Source organism: Prenolepis imparis, unplaced genomic scaffold (genome assembly GCF_030444845.1).
Source record: "Prenolepis imparis isolate NDT839.2.m4 unplaced genomic scaffold, iyPreImpa1.0 SCAF_1, whole genome shotgun sequence".
NCBI lineage: Eukaryota > Metazoa > Arthropoda > Insecta > Hymenoptera > Formicidae > Prenolepis > Prenolepis imparis.
In genome coordinates, this window is record NW_028141159.1 from 17,212,147 (window position 1) to 17,233,304 (window position 21,158).

The 21,158-nt window shown below is 33.9% G+C and overlaps 4 protein-coding genes across 7 annotated transcripts in view; 2 read left to right on the forward strand and 2 right to left on the reverse strand.

Moving 5' to 3' along the window:
* The window catches only part of Gprk2 (G protein-coupled receptor kinase 2), a 48,609-nt gene extending 33,797 nt beyond the window's left edge, over positions 1 to 14,812 (reverse strand). Inside the window, exons 1-2 of the mRNA XM_083033659.1 lie at positions 14,351 to 14,812; positions 13,707 to 13,740 (exon numbers count right to left, since the gene is read on the reverse strand). The gene's annotated coding sequence lies outside the window, so the exon portion shown is untranslated. The remainder of the gene's footprint in view (positions 1 to 13,706; positions 13,741 to 14,350) is intronic.
* Positions 798 to 8,813, forward strand: LOC145933649 (lysyl oxidase homolog 3A). 4 transcript variants are annotated; one of them, XM_083033592.1, is made up of 10 exons: positions 817 to 903; positions 1,523 to 1,993; positions 2,442 to 2,714; positions 5,157 to 5,303; positions 5,656 to 5,934; positions 6,338 to 6,547; positions 7,102 to 7,399; positions 7,784 to 7,912; positions 8,089 to 8,212; positions 8,382 to 8,813. In XM_083033592.1, exons 3-10 carry the CDS (start codon positions 2,504 to 2,506, stop codon positions 8,502 to 8,504), a joined length of 1,521 nt encoding a protein of 506 aa, XP_082889718.1. In that variant the 5' UTR covers positions 817 to 903; positions 1,523 to 1,993; positions 2,442 to 2,503; the 3' UTR covers positions 8,505 to 8,813. The 4 variants fall into 4 exon arrangements, with proteins under 4 accessions (XP_082889707.1, XP_082889718.1, XP_082889696.1 ...); XM_083033559.1 differs by having other exon boundaries at positions 818 to 903; positions 2,361 to 2,714; XM_083033581.1 differs by lacking the exon at positions 1,523 to 1,993 and having other exon boundaries at positions 798 to 903; positions 2,361 to 2,714.
* Positions 10,777 to 21,097, forward strand: Boss (G protein coupled receptor bride of sevenless). Its single transcript, XM_083033642.1, has 8 exons — positions 10,777 to 12,588; positions 12,944 to 13,072; positions 16,158 to 16,658; positions 17,344 to 17,868; positions 18,299 to 18,787; positions 19,115 to 19,443; positions 19,669 to 19,887; positions 20,144 to 21,097. The coding sequence occupies exons 1-8, from the start codon at positions 12,456 to 12,458 to the stop codon at positions 20,438 to 20,440; spliced, it is 2,622 nt and encodes an 873-aa protein (XP_082889768.1). The 5' UTR covers positions 10,777 to 12,455; the 3' UTR covers positions 20,441 to 21,097.
* The window catches only part of LOC145933735 (uncharacterized), a 31,455-nt gene continuing 25,186 nt past the window's right edge, over positions 14,890 to 21,158 (reverse strand). Inside the window, exon 3 of the mRNA XM_083033724.1 lies at positions 14,890 to 15,346. Within this exon, the coding sequence (XP_082889850.1) occupies positions 15,272 to 15,346 (75 nt within the window). The 3' untranslated portion in view covers positions 14,890 to 15,271. The remainder of the gene's footprint in view (positions 15,347 to 21,158) is intronic.

A 21,158-nucleotide genomic window follows, 5' to 3' on the forward strand; every position in this document is an offset into this window, starting at 1 on the left:
ACTGATAATGAAAAAAACAGGAGATAGGGCGAAAAGCGTCCGTGTGCGCGATAAGAATGTTGGATACCGCAAAATTAGATCACATAATTCGAGAAAGAAAATTCCTAATACAAAACAAAATTAAAATAACTATTAATTTTTATTATTAAACGCAAATAATTTATATATATATAATATTAAAATGTATATTAGATTCTGATTGATTAACTGTCAAAAATAATGATATAAAATATATATAGTAGATTCTCTACTTTGTTACTTCACAAATTATTACATCTATCTTTCACTTTTTTTTTCTTTTTCTTTCTTTCTGCACCTATAAATTTTAATGCTCTTCAAACTGAAGCGATGATAAATTGCGGAATATAAAATATCCTATCTTGAGAAGCCGTTGCAACGTAAGTATATAAACGTGACGGCCTGCGAGTACTATATAACGGGGTCAAAGCTATTGCGAAATTTTGCAAAGATTATCAGAATGAATGCCTGAATCATTAGAGCTTGTTTTTAATTTTTTTTTCTTTCTTTCTTCAGACCTTCATATAAAAGATAACGCTCTCCTGCCAAAGGTAATGAAAGTTGAAATTGCTTTCCACACACACGCACATACACATGCCATTAATGTAATTTATTATTAGGGTTAAAGTGACCTCATCATAGTTACCCAAATTTAACCGTAGTAATTGAGGGTTAAACTAGTTGATTCTCATCTACAAGCACGACGAAGCAATATGCCGTGCGTTTCCGGTAACGCTCGAGTACCGAAACGTTATAAACGGCCGATTCCAACCGCACGCAAGCCAGTATCAATCATCACAGTAGATCACATCGTTCATCGCAGGAAGGTCAGTCGAAACAACGTTTGCCAATGAGAGTGAACGGCATAGTGGTTCGGCCCGTTCGGTAAATGTCTCTCGATTAATAAGCAACGCTGACCTTTTCCTCCGAAATGAAATTTGATAGAGATTCGTAGAAAAATAATTTTAACGTGCCAGTTTTAATTCTGCTGTTATTCAAATTTAGCTCGTTGAACGAGATCGCTCTCTAAAGTTACACTCGATGCCATAAAGAATCTTTCCAGTAAATATTTGAAAGCCTTATTATTATTTAATCAATAAAGATCGATAGAAGAAATGTGCGTATTTCTTCTGGAATATTATTTAATTATTATATATTCACCGTTTCTATATTCACGAAATAAAAAAGTGAGAAAAAGTTATTATTATCTATACACAGAGAGAATTTTCTCTTAGAATTTACTCTGAAAATCATGGTAATCGTGATATATATCGTGATATATATCGTGATATATATCGTGGTATCGGAAAAATAATATCTACACGTTAAAATATTAAACTTTTATTTTTAGTAAAATTAATCAAACATGTTTTATATTTTAACGTGCAGATATTATTTTTATTGTGATAAATATTAATCAGAGAAATTTTCATAAAATTCTTTCCATGCCATATTGTCCCACGATTTTCAGAGTAAATTCTAAGAGAAAATTCTTTCCGTGTAGTTGAAACTTTTTTAATTGTTTGGGCATCTTTCTGTGCGGCAAATTAATCGGATGTCAAAGAAAATTAATGAGGAAAAAAGATTGTGAAATGAGCGGAAAATCCCGAGAGGAGGAGAGAGATATCTTCCTTCTCTCAGAGTTCCATCTTTTGCCGAAAGTAAGTTGGATATCATCATGGCTATTCTAATCGCGCCGACAACTGGCTTAAGCGGGTCATCGAGGCTAATGAATCGTTCGGGAAGAGATCGACGATGCGGAAAAAGAAGCAATCCGCCATCTGGATCGCTGATGATCTTATAAGTGTCAAGGCGGTATATGTGCGTTAAGTCATCGCGTTGCGTGCGTGCTGCGCGATCAGTAGAGTCCGCGGAATCGTATGCGAAATGCTAATGCATTACTGTGTATGCATTCGATACGATGCGACTTTTCGGTTCTTCGGATCGCAGCAAAAGAACAGTCTGTGATTAAATCGTAAGTGTTCGCGAAACACTCCAATGTGACACATCGAATGTGCACGTACCCACACTATACATACAGATTGCTGAAAAAAAATATATATATAATACAAATTGTACTTTTGTAAATTTCTCGCGATTGATTCTTTTTTAATAAAAATATTGTTTAATGTGTCGTCTTTTTTATACTCTTTTCATTTTCGTAAAATAAGTTAAAATAAGTAAAATTTTAAGTGTCTTATTAAAATTCTTGTTAAATAAAATACACGTGAAATTTTGTAAATTACAAATTGCTTATAAAAGAAAACTCTTTAAGATTTATCTCCACGAAAAACTTTTAGTTTCAATAAACTCAAAGTTTGTATATATATGTAATTTTTCAGCGTCCTGATGTATATATATTTGGTGACGGCGTGTCGAAAATCCTAACAATCTTTTTGCATTAATTTTTTCGCCGAAAATAGACTGTAATAATTGTGTTCAGTCCCCTAATTAAGAACATTAAAGTTTTCATAACGCAAGAAAAATGAGAGTGCAACTACGACGAATAAGAATCGCGTTTAGTTTGATAGTGCTGTTATCCATATTTGAGTTTTGCATGAGCATCAACGACACCTGGACCAGGAACCGCGACAGGAAGATACGCGTAATCAAGAAGTTAAAGAAGGATTTCCGGAAGCTGAAGAAACAGGAGGGAGCATTACAGCTGATAGGAAGCGAAAATGGCAATTACGAAGGTACACAGTTGAAAAATTTGTGTTAAATTTAACAAATATCACCTGTCCCAAACGGTCCATAGAAATTTTTGTGTTAATTTAACATAATACGGATATGTTAAATGGTGACACGAATATTGTGTTAATATTTTAACAAAAAATAAATGCAAACTTTAAATAAACTTAAAATAAATTTTGTGTAAAATTAACATAGTTTTAATGTAAAAATTAACTAAAAAAAATTGTTAATTTTACATTTTATCACCCCCACTTATATTATAAAGTAAAATTAACATTTCTTTTTTCTGTAAATTTTAACAGATAAATCTTGTCACTAATAATACAGAACATATTTATTGTGTAAAATTAAAAATAGATATACATTGTGTTATTTTTACACTTTTTTTAGTTTTAATAATTTAACATTTGAGTCCAATTAACATAACAGCAATATGTTAAATTAACACATGAATGTGTTAAATATTTAACACAAAAATTTTAACGGGGACCGTTTTTAACAAGAAAACACACATTTTCCAACTATGTATACTATACAATTGATTTTATTTTATATAAAATTTAATTCTTGAAAAATTGAAAAGAGTAAAACAATAATCTCGGAAATGATCATTAAGAGAAAAATTAATTTACAATTATTGACGATTTGTCTTATCACGCGAATAATAAAAAATAAATAGTAATAGTAACAAAAGATGGTCTACATCGTATAAAAAAAAAAGTTTTATCGCGCGCAGCATCCCGCGTGTCGCGCATAAAGTTACATCGAACAAGAGAACTTTATTGTTCAAGTCGGATCAATTGATGCGACAATCAATTACGCGCAGCATCCTCTCTCGATTTTTCTTACCACGACAGACTGATGCGGCGAGCGTATCGATTGCGTACCGCAACCATAGTGCGCTGCAAACCGGCGCGTCGCTCCGCGACGCATGTCGTCTCATAAATCCGGCCGGGATAAAAGCTCGGACTCTCGTTCGGGGTTGATATTTTCCCCGCGATAAAGCGCGACGGCAATATAAACGGGTTATAAATCTCACTCCTCCTCTCTCCCTTTTTCTCGCGAAGATAAAGAACGAAGCGCGAGTTTTATCACGCGGTTGTGTGCAGCAAGTCTCACGCACGCGCGCGTCCACGATGACGATTAAAAAGAGGTCAATTCGAGGAAGATTTATGTCAACAACCATTTGTCAACGCGTATATGCGATACCGGGAATCGGTCACCGTAAAACCAGATTGTAAAATAGGGTCGCGATCCGATCGGTTTGTCAGTTTACTTCACGTATTTATATTGTTATTATTAAGACAGAAGGCCACGCGCGCGTCACGTTTTTCCGCACAATTTTCTTCCTGTGTATAATGCGACTTTTATTGAGTTGAGCATATCTCGGTATACAATATTGTATGTAATAACTGATGCAGCTACTGACGCACAAACTGTTATAGCTAAAGTTTGTCACAACCAATATGTTCAAATCAGCCAATGTATGATTTTAAAAATCATTTATAATGATGTATTAAAAGAAATTATTTCTTGCATTTATAATGATATATACTAGAAGAAATTATTTCTTGCAACAGAAATATATCTATAATAAGAGATATCGAGTACATCTTTTATTAATTTTTATTAATTAAAATTATTTTATATATACGATGTCCGATAATAATCGCCCCCATCTGTCACGTGCAGATAAAGCAGATTAAACTGATTGTGAGTAGGAAAGCTTTCTATCGTTTTGCGATCTTCGGAATAATTAATTAAAAATTAATTTAAAAAGATCGACCAATCCGCGCGAATATAAGTGCGGAGCGAGAAGAGACATCCCATTGTTAGACACGATTGCTAGGGGTGCAATAAATAATTAAACTTGATTATTAATCCCAACGCTTCGTCGCACGTCTATCAACCGTGAAACATTGGGCTGTTTCCTCTCGCTAGTGCTCGCGCAAATCGACCGATCTTTTTTAATTAATTGCTCATTAATTATTTCGAACGATAAAGCACTTTCCCACTCGGTTTAACTTGTTCTAGCTACACAATACGATAAGTGAGACAATTATTACCGGACACTCTATAAATAAACATATATATATATATATATCTCTAAAAAATTAATTAATTTTATATCTAAAAAATAATTAATTTTATAATATAATATTTTAAAAGAGACAGAAGAGAAAATGTATAATTTAAAATTTAATAAATAATTTATATAAATTTATGTGCACATAATAATGCAAGATATATATCTTAATTTATTTAAAATGTTAATTTTCTAGAGAGATATTAAACATTTTATAAATGTCATTTTGATATTGTGCTATCTGGATGTAATGCTTTCCGTAGCAAGTCGGAAGTTTGTAAATCGATCGTTTCCTCTTTGTTGAACCGAGTCACCGCAACAGGAAAAACGTATAAGTACACGAGATTTTATTGTGCAGGAAACGTGGAAATACTTCACGACGGGAAGTGGGGCGGTATATGCGACGACGAATGGGACGGCTTGGAGGCACGTGTGGTTTGCAGGCAATTAGGTTTCAACGGTGCAATTAAAGCGACAACATACGGCCACTTCGGTCAGGCCAGAAGTGAGACGAGACATTATTGTCTTTTCATCTTAAACCGCCGTCTTTCACGGTCGAATGCAATCATTCGCATGATCTATGTGTATTAACAAGCTATTCATTTACTCTAATTTATCTACAGACGCGTGTCATATTTTTAGCGTTACGCGTCAACCTTATTATTCTCCGCAAATCCATAGTAATGTCACATCTATATTATATATCTTCTTTAATTTATTTTATTTTATTTCGTACTCTATTTTCCTTCATATGCGCGTGTGCGACATTATCTTTTTTTTTTTTTCACAGTGAACGATTATATAAATTAGAGCACGTATAAGCGCATAACTTTTTTATATTCGAAAACACTTCGAAGGAAGATATTGGATGGACAACGTTTACTGCGACGGATCCGAGGACGAAATCGCGAAATGTCGTTTTGACGGATGGGGTGTCTCCGATTGTGGCAGCAACGAAGCGGCCGGTGTCATTTGCTTGCATGGCGAAAAAGCTGAAGCATCATCGTCACCGATCCCGCAAGAGGAGTCATCGAAGGTGAAAATAAAGGACACGCATCAACAAGGCATAGCGTTACGATTATTCGGAGGACGCGTGCATTCCGAGGGCCAGGTGGAGATTAAATTGGGCAGTGGAGGTAACGCGACAAAATTTTAGAGTACAATACACCGCGAAGGAGGAAAAGTTTATGCAATAATATTTTTTAAATAATCTGTCTCTTCATCTACTATAAAATTTCCGAGACCTTAATAAAACGCGTAGCGAGGATATAGAGGAGAATTAATAAAAAAAGATAAAATTATACAAATGGATAAAAAAAAATATTTTTTCTCGCAAATTGTACAACTCGCTGTCGCACTTTTTAAGCGCGCTAAAATCACCGAAATAAAACGAAAAATAATATACGATATTTCTAAATGTTCGTTACTTAAATGTCGTGAATTTTAAACGTCAAACATCGACAAAATCATGAATTATTTGACATGTTTAAATTTCCGCGAGATACATAAAGTTGACGCAGCCAAATCTCTCGATTTCAGATTGGAGTACCATCTGCGGCGACAGTTGGTCCATTCTCGAAGCCGCTGTGGTTTGCCGTCAATTGGGCCTCGGTTACGCGTCCGACGCGATACAGACTAATTTTTTCGGCAATCGGGAGTCGATGCCGATGTCGATCAGCGGAATACAGTGCAATGGAAACGAGGAAAATCTGGCTGAGTGTTTGCACGACAAGATTGTAGACTGTCCAGGTACCTCTGACACAATCTTTGACGAGATTATTTATAAAAATTTAATAATTATTCATATGAAAGAAGATGAATATAATAGCATTATTATATGAGATCATTTATCTTATTCATAGCAGTATAATGTTTTCGTGGAAATTAGTAGCAGCATTACAGATTTCGATTATCTATAGAAGAAATATTTCATGAATTATATATGTATATAAGAAAAATAAGAAAAGTTTGCGAAAATTGATTCTTTTGCTATCAGATTTACATGAACAGTCAACTGTGACACATAGAAAAGCGAGGAAAAAAATGTGAATCTGTAAACAAAGCTGATACAAACAATGTCCCTCCCAATCTATGTCGTAATCCATCTCTTATGGAAATAAGCCTTGTCTCAATCTTTCTTTATCACCCCATATTCAATGCTCTCTTTTAAAGATATACTGCCATGTACTATAAATTTTAACATAAGTTTGAAATAAGAAATAATGCGACACATAGTCAGCTGATAGAGCGAGTACTTAATCGTATTCATAGTATTACGATATCGCGAATATCACAATTTTTAGGAACGGTGGAAAATGTGGCGGGGGTGATGTGCCAACGAGAGATGGCCGATCTCGTGTTCGATCACATCGAGCTGATGCGCACCGCGCATCTTGAGGACCGTCAGCTTTACTGGCTGCAGTGCGCGATGGAGGAGAATTGCGTGGCCTCGCAGGCCTATAAAATGCAACGGGAATCCGAGAATTGGCATCTAGAAACGAGGCGATTGTTGCGCTTCACGGCGAGGATCTTAAACGCGGGTACCGCAGACTTCCGTCCGTCTATACCCAAACATCTGTGGGAATGGCACATGTGTCACATGTGAGTGACGTCATTGATAACAAGATGAAGCGATAATCATCGTTATCATCTTTGATCAATGTCGCATCAGTGGATTAATTATTCTTGCTCGTTAACGTAATAATAACTAAATAGTAGTAATTAGATTAAAATGACAGATTCTAAAATAAATAATTTTACTTGCACAAAATGTAAAGTATCCTTCCTAAAGTAAAATGTTAAACGAAAAAATGAATCTTATAATAAATAACTTTTTAATGTATTTTTTTAATTTAATCGTTTATTGATTATTTAAAATATTGAAATTAAAATATATCGACAGTAATATTCTTAATACTTGTTATAAGATACATTTTTACGAGAGATGGATAAATAAACTGTGACATGATTGTTTTCCTTTTATAGGCATTATCATTCGATGGAAGTATTTGCTACTTTCGATGTAATCGATTCAAGCGGCAATAAAGTAGCCGAAGGCCACAAAGCGTCCTTCTGCCTCGAGGACAATCAATGTATGCCCGGTGTACAACCCAGGTGAAAATCCTGATGGCGCGTAATCGATCACGCTTCCCTTTTTCACATATAACACGCAATTTGTTTATTAAATTTTTTTTATTTTATCATTCTCTTTTTATGCTTGTAATTACACGATTGTGTCCGCAATCCTCTATTAATAAAGTTTATAATTTGACACATCGTTGCTATTTCAGATACAAATGCGCCAATTACGGGGACCAAGGTATTTCCGTTAATTGCAGTGACATTTACAAGCATAATATCGACTGCCAGTGGGTGGACATTTCCGAGCTGGAGCCGGGACATTACACGCTCAAGGTACAGTCATAATAAAGCTATTTCGCGCAAATATACAAGAAGCAAGAGATTTCTCTCTAGCTGTCCTCTTTTCCTCCCCCTTTCCCTCTTCCCCGATTGTAATTTTGCGTTTATCGCGAGTTCTTCGAATCCGAAAAATTTCGCGAAAAAGAGATATTCTTATTTTCAGGTCGCAGTAAATCCCGAATTTAAAGTCGGCGAGATGTCGTTTGATAATAATGCAGCGATCTGCAGCCTGCTTTATACAGAAACTTTTGCAACTGTCCACAGTTGCATAATGGGACGTCCTTGACACGCTGCGCACGATTGCGGGGATTTTTCTATCTGTAGACAAATCTACGGGGGTGAGATTAATACCGACGTTGGCTGTATGAACATGACGAACAAAAAGCGAGAACGCATTACGAATTTAATAGAACAATTTTGCAATGTAGAATAGATTTTTTGCGTGAGCGAATTCAAGCACGATATGCAAGATACATTATATGAAATTTAAAATATTTTGAAATAAATGGAAGAAAAACCTGAATGTTGTTTTAACATTATTATACTAGTAAAAATCCACATGTAGGAGTATGCAGTATATATGTATGGTACAATATATTTTGTGACAAATATTTCTATATAATAAGATTATAAATTTAAAGAAAGGAAAAAGCAATCTTTATTACATTATTTCTAAAATCCTATTAAGAATATAATGGTTTTGGATCTAAGAACCATATTTTATTTTATTAGTTAACTTATAATAACACTAAAGTGTTTCATTTTGCAAAGTGCAAAAATTAGAAATGTATTAACAATCATATAATAGATTATCATTTAAGGACTATTCAATCTTTCATATTTTACAATTTATATCTTCCATATCGTACATTTCTTTAATATATCTTATTGTAATATATCATGTTTTATTTTCATGTTATATCATGTTTTATTATTCGCATATATTATGTTTTTATTAATCCTAACTAAAATCAGATTCGTCGACGATGCTACAACGATGATAAATCTTCGAAGAGACACTCTTCGTGCCCATTGAAAGTAATTCTCGGCTTTCTAAACCCTATCGTCTCCATTCACGCGACTTTTCGGATAATTACAGAGCACGGTGGGGCGGCCCGGGGATAATTACTAACCCGGCTTGCGGTTACATAGACGTCTAGACCTGCGCGCCTAGCGTAAAGCAACCCGGTGTGAAGCAGATCGAAGCTGCTTGCTGCTCCGGTCGGCCAGCTACTACCTCCTCGGCTGTCATGTTGGCCGTGTACGGAATCTCAAGTTTTGGAGTCTAGGACCAAATTTATAGAGCGGTTCCACGTTCCGACCGCGAACGTGGAACCGCTTGTCGCTCTAGATTCCCGCGGTGGGGACCGATAGCAAAATTCGTCCTAGACGAATAGACGAATTTTCGAAAAGGATGGTTCGATACGGGATTCGAGAAACGTTTTACCCCCTTTTGTCCCGATGGCACTCGCTCGAGAGAGAGAGATTACCTAATCTCACGTGCACGCAACATTAATTATGGAGGGCGTCTTCGTAGGAAGACAACTATCGCAGGTATATCGAGGGTTTCAAACTCACACATTCTCTAGGGCGGGTCTAGAATAGAGTCGCGTTATGACATCACGCTCGAGTACTGCCTAGTCGGCTACCTGTTCGCAGGTGTTCGTATATGCAGGTATATAGCTATAACAAAGATATCTCCTATACAGAATGTCTCGATTGCCATTGGACTGGTTACAAAAATGACAAATTAAAGAACACAGACACACAATACATTATTTTTACACTACGTGTAAAGAAAAATCTCAATATTACCATTATTAATAATAAGAAATTATAATGATTATAGGAACACTCGAATAACGAAGCAAGATTAATTTATATGTACATCAGATCTATAAAATAATTTGTATGCAAGTCATACAAATTATTTCGCGTTTGTCTGATATTTAGGAAAAAACTTTCAGATTTCTACATCGCATCTATAAAACCATTATTTAAAAAAAAACAAAAAAAAACGAGATATATACTACACAGGTGTAACAGAACTCGACGAAGAAATGTATCGACAAAAAGACTCTTTTAGACATTTCTGTCCATTTACAGGAAAATAACAGATTGTCTTGGAGGGATTTTAAATATTTATAATGCGACCGCTGTAATATTTATCCCATACGTCAGACGAACTAAACTTACGATCACGAAAATGCGGCGTCGTAAAACGTGTTGGCGAAAATTAAGTTAACTTTCGCCGATCCTCAATCTTTTCTGCCGCGAGATTTTTTTCGAGATTCGATCTACAAACAATTTTACGGCTCAAAGTGTAATCGAATCGAAGTTCGAAAAGTCAAAAATAAAATTAAAATACAAAACGCCACAAGCTACATTACGTAAATAATGTTTTGACTATCAAACTATCGTAGAGCAAATAAATAAATTGCACATTTAAGTACTAAAATAATTATTATTATATATTATAACAGATAGTCTGATAATAATAATTAGATTCACGTAAATAACAAGAAAATTATAGTTTAGTCTTATTATGAATTTTTGGATGATAATAAAGCCTAATGTTGGCCAAATTCTCAAAAGAAGCCGACTGTCAATTATACTTCGCGTTCAACGGCAACGTGACCGATCGTAATTCGTTTAAAAAAATATGGAGATGACCCGACAAGAGTACGGCTTCCGTCGACTTCGCGTCGCATATCGCATCGTAGTATCGCGGCGACTTTTATCCCCTATCGCGGAAAAAAAAGAGAGTGCGCAACAACCTTTACCCGAAGATCAAAATTGTTCAAGGAAGTATTTTTCGACAAAAGAAAGTCTAGAATTTTTACCAAACACGTATTCGAGTGGTAAAATTGTTCGAAACATAAAAACTTTTTAAAAAACTTTTCAATGGCGTCGTTCGAAGGATAATCAGTCCCAAGAGTCTCCACAAGAAGATCGCGTTAGCGGAAAGTAGAATTTTTCCGAGCGACAAAATTTTCTCCGAAGGAAGATCGATAATAAGACTTCTCGAGCTTTAAAGTACATCACCGAGAGCGAGATAGGCCTTGACGTTCGCCGTAAAATCGTAAAAATTGGAACAGCAGAGTTAAACACCGAAGTGGTGCTTGTCACGCGATTTAATAAATGCCAACGAAATTAATGACCGGGAGAGCGGACGAGACTTTCGTGAAGGATGCTCTGCGTGCGCTAAACAATGTTTTGCGCCCTAACATGACGTCATCCAGAATCACGATTACTCTGGATACCTATATCGTTATAGTTAATTACAGAAGTTACGAATAACGTTATTAAAAAATATATATATAAAGAATAATAAAAAAATTCATGACAAAATAAAATTAACAAATAACAAAATTAATATTGATCTCTTTTTTTTTAGAAATCTTATAGACCGAAAATTATTAATTTATTTATTAGTATAAACGGAAAAACTTCGATAATACAATTAAATTAAGTAGTATCGCGAAATCACTAATTGAGCAAATCATCTGAAAACAGATGCAGCAGGCGTGAAAAAATCGCACATGTATAGAGCAATTTGGCAGGCATATAATCATAAATTCTTATTATCCTATCAATATATGTAACAGATTTGTGGCCTATATAATATTTTGTACAGAAAAGCGAACGGACCGCATTGTCCTAGAACAGGCATTAAAGTTGAGTTAAGCAAGTAGAGAGAGCCGAGCAATTAATATTTCCATTAATAATGTTATAAAGAAAGATACACGGTCAAATACATGTCAAAACGATTTTTCAAAGAAAGCAATTTAAGAGAGTGCATCAGACGCGAATAATCATGGTCAGAAAGAACCTTGCTCATGAAGAACCCCATTTTAAAGGAAATCCATTTTAAAAACCTATACTGCACAGATTCAATCTGTTTAACATACTTAGAATAAAAAAAAAAGACACAGGCATATTCAAGATGAGATCTAACAAGAGATATGTATAATAAAACGATCGAGTCTTTAAATTCATTAAAGAATCGTTTAATAAATCAGATAATTTTTAAGACGATATTAACTGCGCTCTTTATCTAGATCGCATAAGATAAAGATGAAATTTAAACTAATATAATAATGCCAAGATAATAGTGACTAATAATAATAATAATATGTGTAAAGAAAAAAGAAGCAAAAAATGTCGAGTACACATACTCTACTTGTCGAAGTTTATATATGAATTATTTAATTATATTTTAAAAATAAATTAAATAATGGCGAATAATATAATGGTAAAAATTTCACTCTTGTTGAATATCGTTTTGTTAACTTTGAACAAAAGCGAGCAAATTCTATGCTCTGAAAATAATACGTTACTGGAGACCATGGGTGATGCTATTTTAACTGGTAAGTCGTTAATTAATAAGATTCCAATCAATTTGATCAGAATCTACAAATTATTATGCATAATTTATATTTACAATGAAATTAATTTTCTATTTGCAGCATTTGTATAATTTATATAATTTTTAAATGGTGTATTTAAATAGAATTTTAAATAACCTCGATTATTTGCACAATCAAATTAAAATTATTTTCTTGATAAATTCATATAAATCTCACTCTGTAAATTCAAACTGTATTTATGTGTTATAACTCAAAGAATTTTATTTCAAAACTTTATTTTATTTTAATCAACAAGAATGATTGAAAAGAAAACTTGCATGATATTTTCTAATTACAATTATCGACATTTTATCAGTATTCGTAGACGTCAATTGCGGACAATATTGCAATATATCATCATCCAAGGGTCTCCAGCAAATCTCGACGGCACTAGATGTGGTGCGAACTTTAAACAAATATGATTATGTACCGGATACAAAGTTGGGTAAGTAAACTAAATTATTTTGCATTAGTGTACGTATATTAGCTCGTAAATATTATATTATGTATATTACTCATAATAATTATTATAACTGTATCATGCAATAACAAAGATTATTGCATATAAAAATAGATATGATAAAATCTTTAATTATTAATGCGCGTTCTATTAAATTAATTGAAATGTGTTATAAAATAGCTATTAAACATTTCTTATTTTTTATGTTTATAACATATGCACGTTGAAAAAATTTCTATTATGATATACACATTCGAAAATTAAATACATATATACAATAATTTATCTAATTCATTTATTTCAAGATAATGAATTTGTGAAATATACATATAATATATATTTATATATAATATTACGATTAATTTGAGACTTTAATTGTTTTAATGTGTAATAAGTATAAAAATAAAAAAAGGTAAATTTAGATATCAAATAATGTGCAAGAATTAAAATAAGAATAAAAAGAATTTTATCGATACATCTGTTATTGCAAATTATATTATAATTATCAGAGAAAAAAGGTTTATTCCTAATACTTTTATCTTATATATATGTATTAAAATGTTTGATATAATTTTCACAAATACATTACCTTACAATTTTTTAAAATAATTCAACTCACCAATTTGATGTGCGGAATTGTAGACAATGTTAATCTGTAAAATAAACGTATAAATATTATATAAAACAATTATTAAAATATTTAAATCATTTATAATATTTCAAATCATTTTTTGAAATATTAAAATTAATTTGAAAATTTAAATATTAATTTTAATGTTTCAAAAAATGATTATGCGCATAGTTAACTTTGTTATTTACTTTAAGATATTAAAAAACTATATAATTTGGAAAGAAATATTTTTTATAAAGAAAAAGATAGAAATAATTATAAAAAATATTTAAATTAAAATATTTTACTATTTATTTTTACTATTTAGATTCTTTTACTATTAAATATTTTAATTAAAATATTTAATAGTAAAAGAATCTAAATACGCGTTACATAAATAATTATATCTACATATCTCTTAAATATAATACAATGTAGAAATTGTATTTTATACATATACAAATATTTATTATTATTAAATTATTGAAAATTATTTATTATTAAATATTCTAAGTATTTCAAAATATAAAATCTAGGATATTTTATATTCATTATTATACAACAATGTAAAATTTGAATCATTATCGCGAAGATAAATAGATAATCTCACAAATAACAAATGAAAAGTTAAATAAATTATAAATTATATTTACCCAATCGTTGCTCCGCCGTTGCCCGATGCCTCGCCAGGTCTCCGATCTCTCTCTCTCTCTCTCTCTCTCTCTCTCTCTCTCCGCACCGTTCCTTTATGAATATTTCCACTCACTCCAAACACTTGCACTCGCGTAATATTTTTCGTTCGCGACGCACGGCGACGACGCCCGGATTTTAGATATCACATTTCGACGCGTTTCGGTAAAACGCGAGAATCGCGAGAGCTTATTCGCGCGCGAATAAAACCGATGCTCTGTTTTCACGTCGCCGGTTTTTTCAAGACCCACTTATCGGAAGGCCTCATTGAACGACGATGATGCGGCGACTACTTCACGACGCACTCAGGAGTCGCCGATATTCCAAGAAATGGACACTACATTTCACTATGTTTTCTATATCACAATTCAACGACGTAGAAATCGGATCGACAACGAAAAACTCGGGAAATTCGCGTCGAAAGCGCAACGGTAATTCGATCCGCCCGTGTACATAGTAGACTCGCTCATGAAATGGCGTCGCGTCGCATAACGGACTCGCCCGTGCGATGTCGGTACACGATTTCGCGACGCGATCGGATTTGTACGATAATTAAGTACGCAAAAACACTAAACTCACACTCGTACTGTCGCGGACCGGCGATGAGCACATAAACGTTCATCGCGAACAACCGAAAATGCACCTAGAAACAGACAGACTTGTGCCAGTTACGGGACGAGCAGCACGCTAAGGCAGCAAAGTCGTAATGGCGGGGGTCGCGGCGTACGTCGTACGTGCGACCTCGGAGCTCGGCTCGGCTCGGCTCGGCTCGGCTCGGCTCGACTCGGCTCGACTCGGCTCGGCAGTCCGAACAACTCCGACTTTGCGACCTTGGCGTGTTGCGCGTGCCGTAACTGGCAGTGCAGTTAATCGCAGATAGATCATTATAACATATTATTTACAATATTATCAGCATTCTTGACACGACGAGTGAATCGCACTGTGTATCGCAATGCTACCTGTAACAAATAAAATACATACATATATTAGAATAATCTTATTATTTCGCATAATAACATACACAAATATAAATATAAATATGTAAGCTAGAATATTTAATTAGCAAATTTTCGCTTTATTAATATTTTTTGACAGAAATCAGTCGATTAAAGCGTTAATTTGCTAATTAATTTTTTAAATAATAATATGTTATCAAAAATTAAAATAATAATATGTTTTAAATAATATGTTATAATACTTTAACTCGATTAATATTTTTGACAGTTATCAGCTGATTTCTGTCAAAAATTATGAATCGGAGAATAAGATATTATAACATATTATTTACAACATATTATTATTTTAATTTTTTAATATATTATTATTTTTAAATTTAATTAGCAAATTAAGACTTTAATCAACTAATTTCTGTGAAAAAATAATAGAGTTTAAACAAACTTTATATTATTTTCTAAAAGATATCATTTTTTTTAACATAAAACCGAAGAATGGCAGTGCACAAATTATTCTTTTTATTTTTCGATTAAATAAATAATATTTTAACAAGAAAGAATCATTTGCAGACTGTTTATCGTACCTTCTTAATTAGCCCATTACCCTTTACTTGTAATATTCAATATTCAGAGCCTTCTAGTATAAGTAAAATTGAAATTAAATAAATATACTAATATTGCGTTATAAAATAATTTCAATATTATATGTCAAGATATAAATTATGGTATATTTGTAGATTCTTTTTAGAGTTAAGGTAATTTTTGTCAAGACACATCTGTAAGTTCTCATAAATAAATACATTATCTCTTTACGCAGGGGTAAGAGTACTCGATACGTGTCACGACAAGATTATAGTGTTCAAACAAATCTTGAGAATAATACTTGAGCAAAATTGTGCATCAAACTATGAAATGGGTGTACTGGTGCCGTCCCAATACAGTTCTATGGTGAATTTTTTTCACGGTTATAATGATCTGCCGATCGTCGCTTACGGGGAACAAAATTTCACGATGCCCACGATCGACATCTTGGCGCACTATCTGAGCACCGAGTACGAGGTCATCGATCTGGTCCACGCCAACGTAAGTTCAGTTCTCGAGCGTTTCCTGGAAGTCACCAGAGATGTTGGTGTGTGCGTGAAGCGACATGACAAACGCGTCGACGATGACAGGAACGAGAGTGTCGCGGAAGCGGTGATAGTAGCGATCGGCGAGAGAGATGACATACAACGATGGCTGATGGGAGAGAGCGAGGACTCGAAGGATATCAAAAGGAAAACGTGGCTCCTACTGCCGCTCGATAACTCGGATATTGATGGCAAGTAATTTTACGTATCGACAGACGAGACGATAGAGATATTGCAAACACGAAACAGTTTGATCCCTGCGCGGCTATTTTATAAAAGGTAAGAGAAAAAAATATCTCTCTTTCCTTATTTTATTCGAAAATTTTATTTTTCCGACATCTCTATAATTCTACGAGAGTGGCTATTTATTTTCTGTAAACGGAGAAGTCGACCATTGCCTGAATTACAAGTTTAAATGTCGGAATCGGAGATCGGGGGTTCGTAACAATAGTTACGTTACTCAAGTTTAACCGTAGTAGTTGGGAGTTAAGAGGGCAGTTTCTCACCGATGTCGCTTAACTTCTTAGCCTTAGTTTGTACGACCCTTTATTTCTGTCCATAATTACAGCTAAGTTGAGACAACAAGACGATTAACCTATAATTATAGAGTCAACCGATGTTGTTGAAGCCATTAAATAGATTAACTTACGCAAATTTGAACTTAGATGAATTTAAGGAACTTTTAACAAATGTATACCAGGAAAAAATCTATGCTTTATACAGATCTTTTCGCTCTAGAAAATATCTTTTATTTTATATTTGATAAAAATTAATCCTACACCAATTCGAACGATGAAAATCTGAATATTAAAATTAAAATTTGAATATGATAAATATCAATCTAAAAGAGTCGACAACGTCTCTTAAACCTTTCAGATCTTATACCACCTGGATCGTACGTCATCAAACCGAAAACATCTCGCTTCGATCTCGATAAATTCTCAAGCGTAAACGAATTCCTAGAGAAGACCGGAGACTCTATGAACGACTCGCCATATCTCCTGGGCATCGGCAAGGCCATCATTGAACTAGCGGAAGTTTTCCAGGAAGTTCAGAAAAGAGGATGCCCTACTGACGATGATAATGACAAGAACCACGAAGAAAACTGCACTATGACGCTATTTCGTCCGCAATCGCAGCGGAAAATACGCGATTCCGATGTCTATAAGATTTTACGCATGCAACCGAGCTCGCACTCGGTGAGATACGCGGTCGCCATGAAGACGCAGCACGAACTCGACGACGTCGCTCTCTACGAGATCGAGATATCCGAGATGCGCGTACTTCCTGCGAACCTGACATCCGGAATGCCGGGACTTTGTCTAGAGAATCTCATTGAGAATTGTGAGAACTGCACGAATTTCCAGAAACGCACCGAGGAACGAAAGGTCATTACGAAAGGTAAAAATAATATAAATATGAATAATATATGAATTTTTTAAAACTCCGTATAATTCATAAGTTGCTCATTCAGCTGCAGAAAAATGGAAGCAAGAGAGGAATATAAATTATATACATATACGATGTATATGATGCGCGCTAGTTACTTGTATGAAGTCTATTGTTAAAAAAAATCTCGACGATTATAATTATAGATTATCTGTGCATATATGTATATTAGATCCTATACACTTTTCACAATTTTTTAAAATCTTTATTGATTTAATTGTGTCATTTTTAATTTCGTGCAAAATTTAATTATAATGCGAACCTATTCAACAGCAGTAGTTATCGCAATTCAATTAAATCACATATACATCTCTATAATGTACAATTTCTTGAAGAAATAATATACGCGTATCGCTCAAGAAGATTAATCTGATTTTAACAGATGCCATCGGCAGAAATGTCCTGAAGAACAGTATTTACGTTCCTATTTTTCTGATCACCGTCGTGTGCGGCACGCTTGCGTGTTGCATCATCGTGATCTTCATCGTTCGTCGTTTCGCGACGGAAGGGACTTTCGACGGCAATCCGACCTTCACGATCGTCCTCGTCCTGGCCAACATATTTACCCTATTGACGGCGCTACCCTTCTGCATGACGGACGATTATTTCGGCGCGGAGAATCTGAACGTCCGAAAAATCTTTTACACCACTCTCGCGTTCGGCTTTACGTTCTCGATCATGCTCTCGAGAGCACTCTTCCTGGCCTTATCCGCGAATGACGTTTTCGTCGCTCACATCAACGGATACCTGCACAGTCTCATGGCATTCTTCATGTTCGGTGTGCAAGTCGCCACGTCTGTCACGTATTTCGTTTTGAACACGAGAAACTCGGCTGTGATTGTCAGGAGTCCCATTTTTATTGCGTTATTGGGTACGTACATTGATGCTTTTGATTGATTTTAAAATATAATAATATATCTAATTCTTGAGTCTCTCTATAAATAAATAAGTCGTGATATTATTCAAAAAGTTATAATAATTTCTCGTACAGATTGCCTGTTTATTTGGAAATTCTAATTGGTTTAATGTTTTAATTTTTTTTTTTTTTTTTTATTTAGCTTAATATTGTATATCTTCTTATATTTTGATATTTTATTTATTTCACACACATTCCAATAGTCTAATTAGTTAAAATTATTCAGAATCAATCATGTGATAGCATTAATCTCTCGAAATTAAAGTCCTAATATGTTCCCAGGATATGATATATTCCTATTACTCTCATTGTTCATCGCTTCCTGCTTCATCATCCAAATACAACGCAATTATTATGAAGGAAAGTGCTTCTTCAGCACTGCCATCGGTCTGCTGGTAGTATGGACGATATGGCTGATCTGTTTTATGGTGATGCAATCAGAGAATCGTGACACAGTTGTCTCCTTCGGCATAATTGGCACGGCTTACTCCATAATTTTCGGTATTTTAATACCAAAAATGTATTATATGATCACAGATTTATTTAGGAGAAAAGATATCGTACAAAGATTCAATCCTGTCAATCTACCGACCGATTCAATCACCAGGCAGGTTAGAACATTGCACGTTTCTATTAATTTCTTAAAATAATCAATTAATATGAGGCGAAAAAATTTCTTTCTGTATTATTGCGATTAATTATGTGAATTGTCGGTTATCATTATTTTAATTAGAAACTGAATTAATTTATTATAATTGATTATATGATGTAACGAAATAATTTAACATATCAAATAATTTTTTTATAAATAATAAAAGAATTTTCGTCCTTTACAGTCACATTCTTCCTACGAGTACGTTCATCCAGTTCGAGAAAATCAAATTTTACGGATGTCAACACATTCAGATTATTATGGCAATCTAAATCCTAACTCGAAACGTCTCGATCGATGTGAAAGTCCACATTACCGTGAAATGTCTGGATATGGTAATCATGGATTTCAGGCGGAAATGAAGGAGATCAATGTTCATGTCGCGCCGCGAATATGCATCGAGGTGAATAATCATTCAATTACGCTAGTTTAATTGGATATGTATTTTATAAATACAGCTAAATAAAATTTAGATAAAACATTGTTTTCTCTAAATCTTATAACATTTTTAAAATTACGGAATCTCTCTGCGTAAAATATTGAAGAATAGCTTACACACGATCACATATAATGTTAATTATTGAATTATATATAAACATACTGCAAACTTCAATACACATATATATAGAACTACTTTAGAAAATATTGTGAACTTTCAGCCTCTAAGAAATCTCGAAATAGCATCAAATGATGTCATCTATGCGCAGCCAAGGATCTATAGTTCTCAGAGGGTAGCTCTGGGAGAAAAGAACAATGCAGAAACCGTTTGTGATAGAGATAATTCCTCACCTACTCTCAGAATATACAACGAAATTTATCCCATGAGATACGCCAGTCCAACGAATATGATAAGGGAGCAAAGGATCGATGAGGAGAACGAGAACGAAGACGAAGAAAATGAAGAACAAAGGGATCGAAGAGAGGACGAAGATCTCAGTAGAGTTACTCGCCTTTAATAATTTATTTAATTTAATGTTCATCTTGATGTGCTGCGCTATATGAAAAATTTATACAGATTTATAAATTTTTCATAAAATAAATAAGTAAATTTCTGAATCAGAGATATTTTTTAAATAATTGATCGACTCAAAAAAATCCAAAAAATTATAAAGTTATGACTAAACAAAGATATAAATCTTGGATGTAACTCTTGTTACTCATTCTTGGCTTCTCTTCTAATGACTTAAAATTTTACTAAACATTGAATTCTGTGATAATTATTGGCAAGCTCGGTGGTCAATTCGACGACGGAAGTTCCTCGTTACATTAAGCGAGGAGAGACACGAGCGGAAATCTGCGCCGTGTGCAGCGCAAAATCAATTTGGCATGTACCTCAACGCCGAAATTGCATTATGGTCGATCGTAATTTCGCAAGCAGGGCACAGATGTGTGCTCCGCGGGAATATCGATGACGAGATAGCGAGATAGCGGGCACACAACAAAGCGACTCGCGAAAATGAAGTTTGCGTTCACCGCAGTGCGACGTATGAGAGAGCAATTTGCCGTTTGGACGAATTATCTTTTTTTTTTAATTTTTTTAAAAGTTTTTTTAAATATATATATTATACCCCAATGTCTCAATAAGTTTTAACAATAAATTGGATATCAATAAATTATGTCATATACATAAAATATCAATACCAATACTAATTCACATAAATTTTCTTTTATAGA

Coding starts and splice junctions, on each gene's coding strand:
- LOC145933649 (XM_083033581.1), top strand. CDS start 2,504: ATGAGAGTGCAACTACGACGAATAAGAATCGCGTTTAGTTTGATAGTG. Junction 6,548..7,101: donor CAAGATTGTAGACTGTCCAG/GTACCTCTGACA, acceptor CACAATTTTTAG/GAACGGTGGAAAATGTGGCG. Junction 7,913..8,088: donor ATGCCCGGTGTACAACCCAG/GTGAAAATCCTG, acceptor TTGCTATTTCAG/ATACAAATGCGCCAATTACG.
- Boss (XM_083033642.1), top strand. CDS start 12,456: ATGGCGAATAATATAATGGTAAAAATTTCACTCTTGTTGAATATCGTT. Junction 17,869..18,298: donor ACGAAAGGTCATTACGAAAG/GTAAAAATAATA, acceptor TGATTTTAACAG/ATGCCATCGGCAGAAATGTC. Junction 19,444..19,668: donor CCGATTCAATCACCAGGCAG/GTTAGAACATTG, acceptor CGTCCTTTACAG/TCACATTCTTCCTACGAGTA.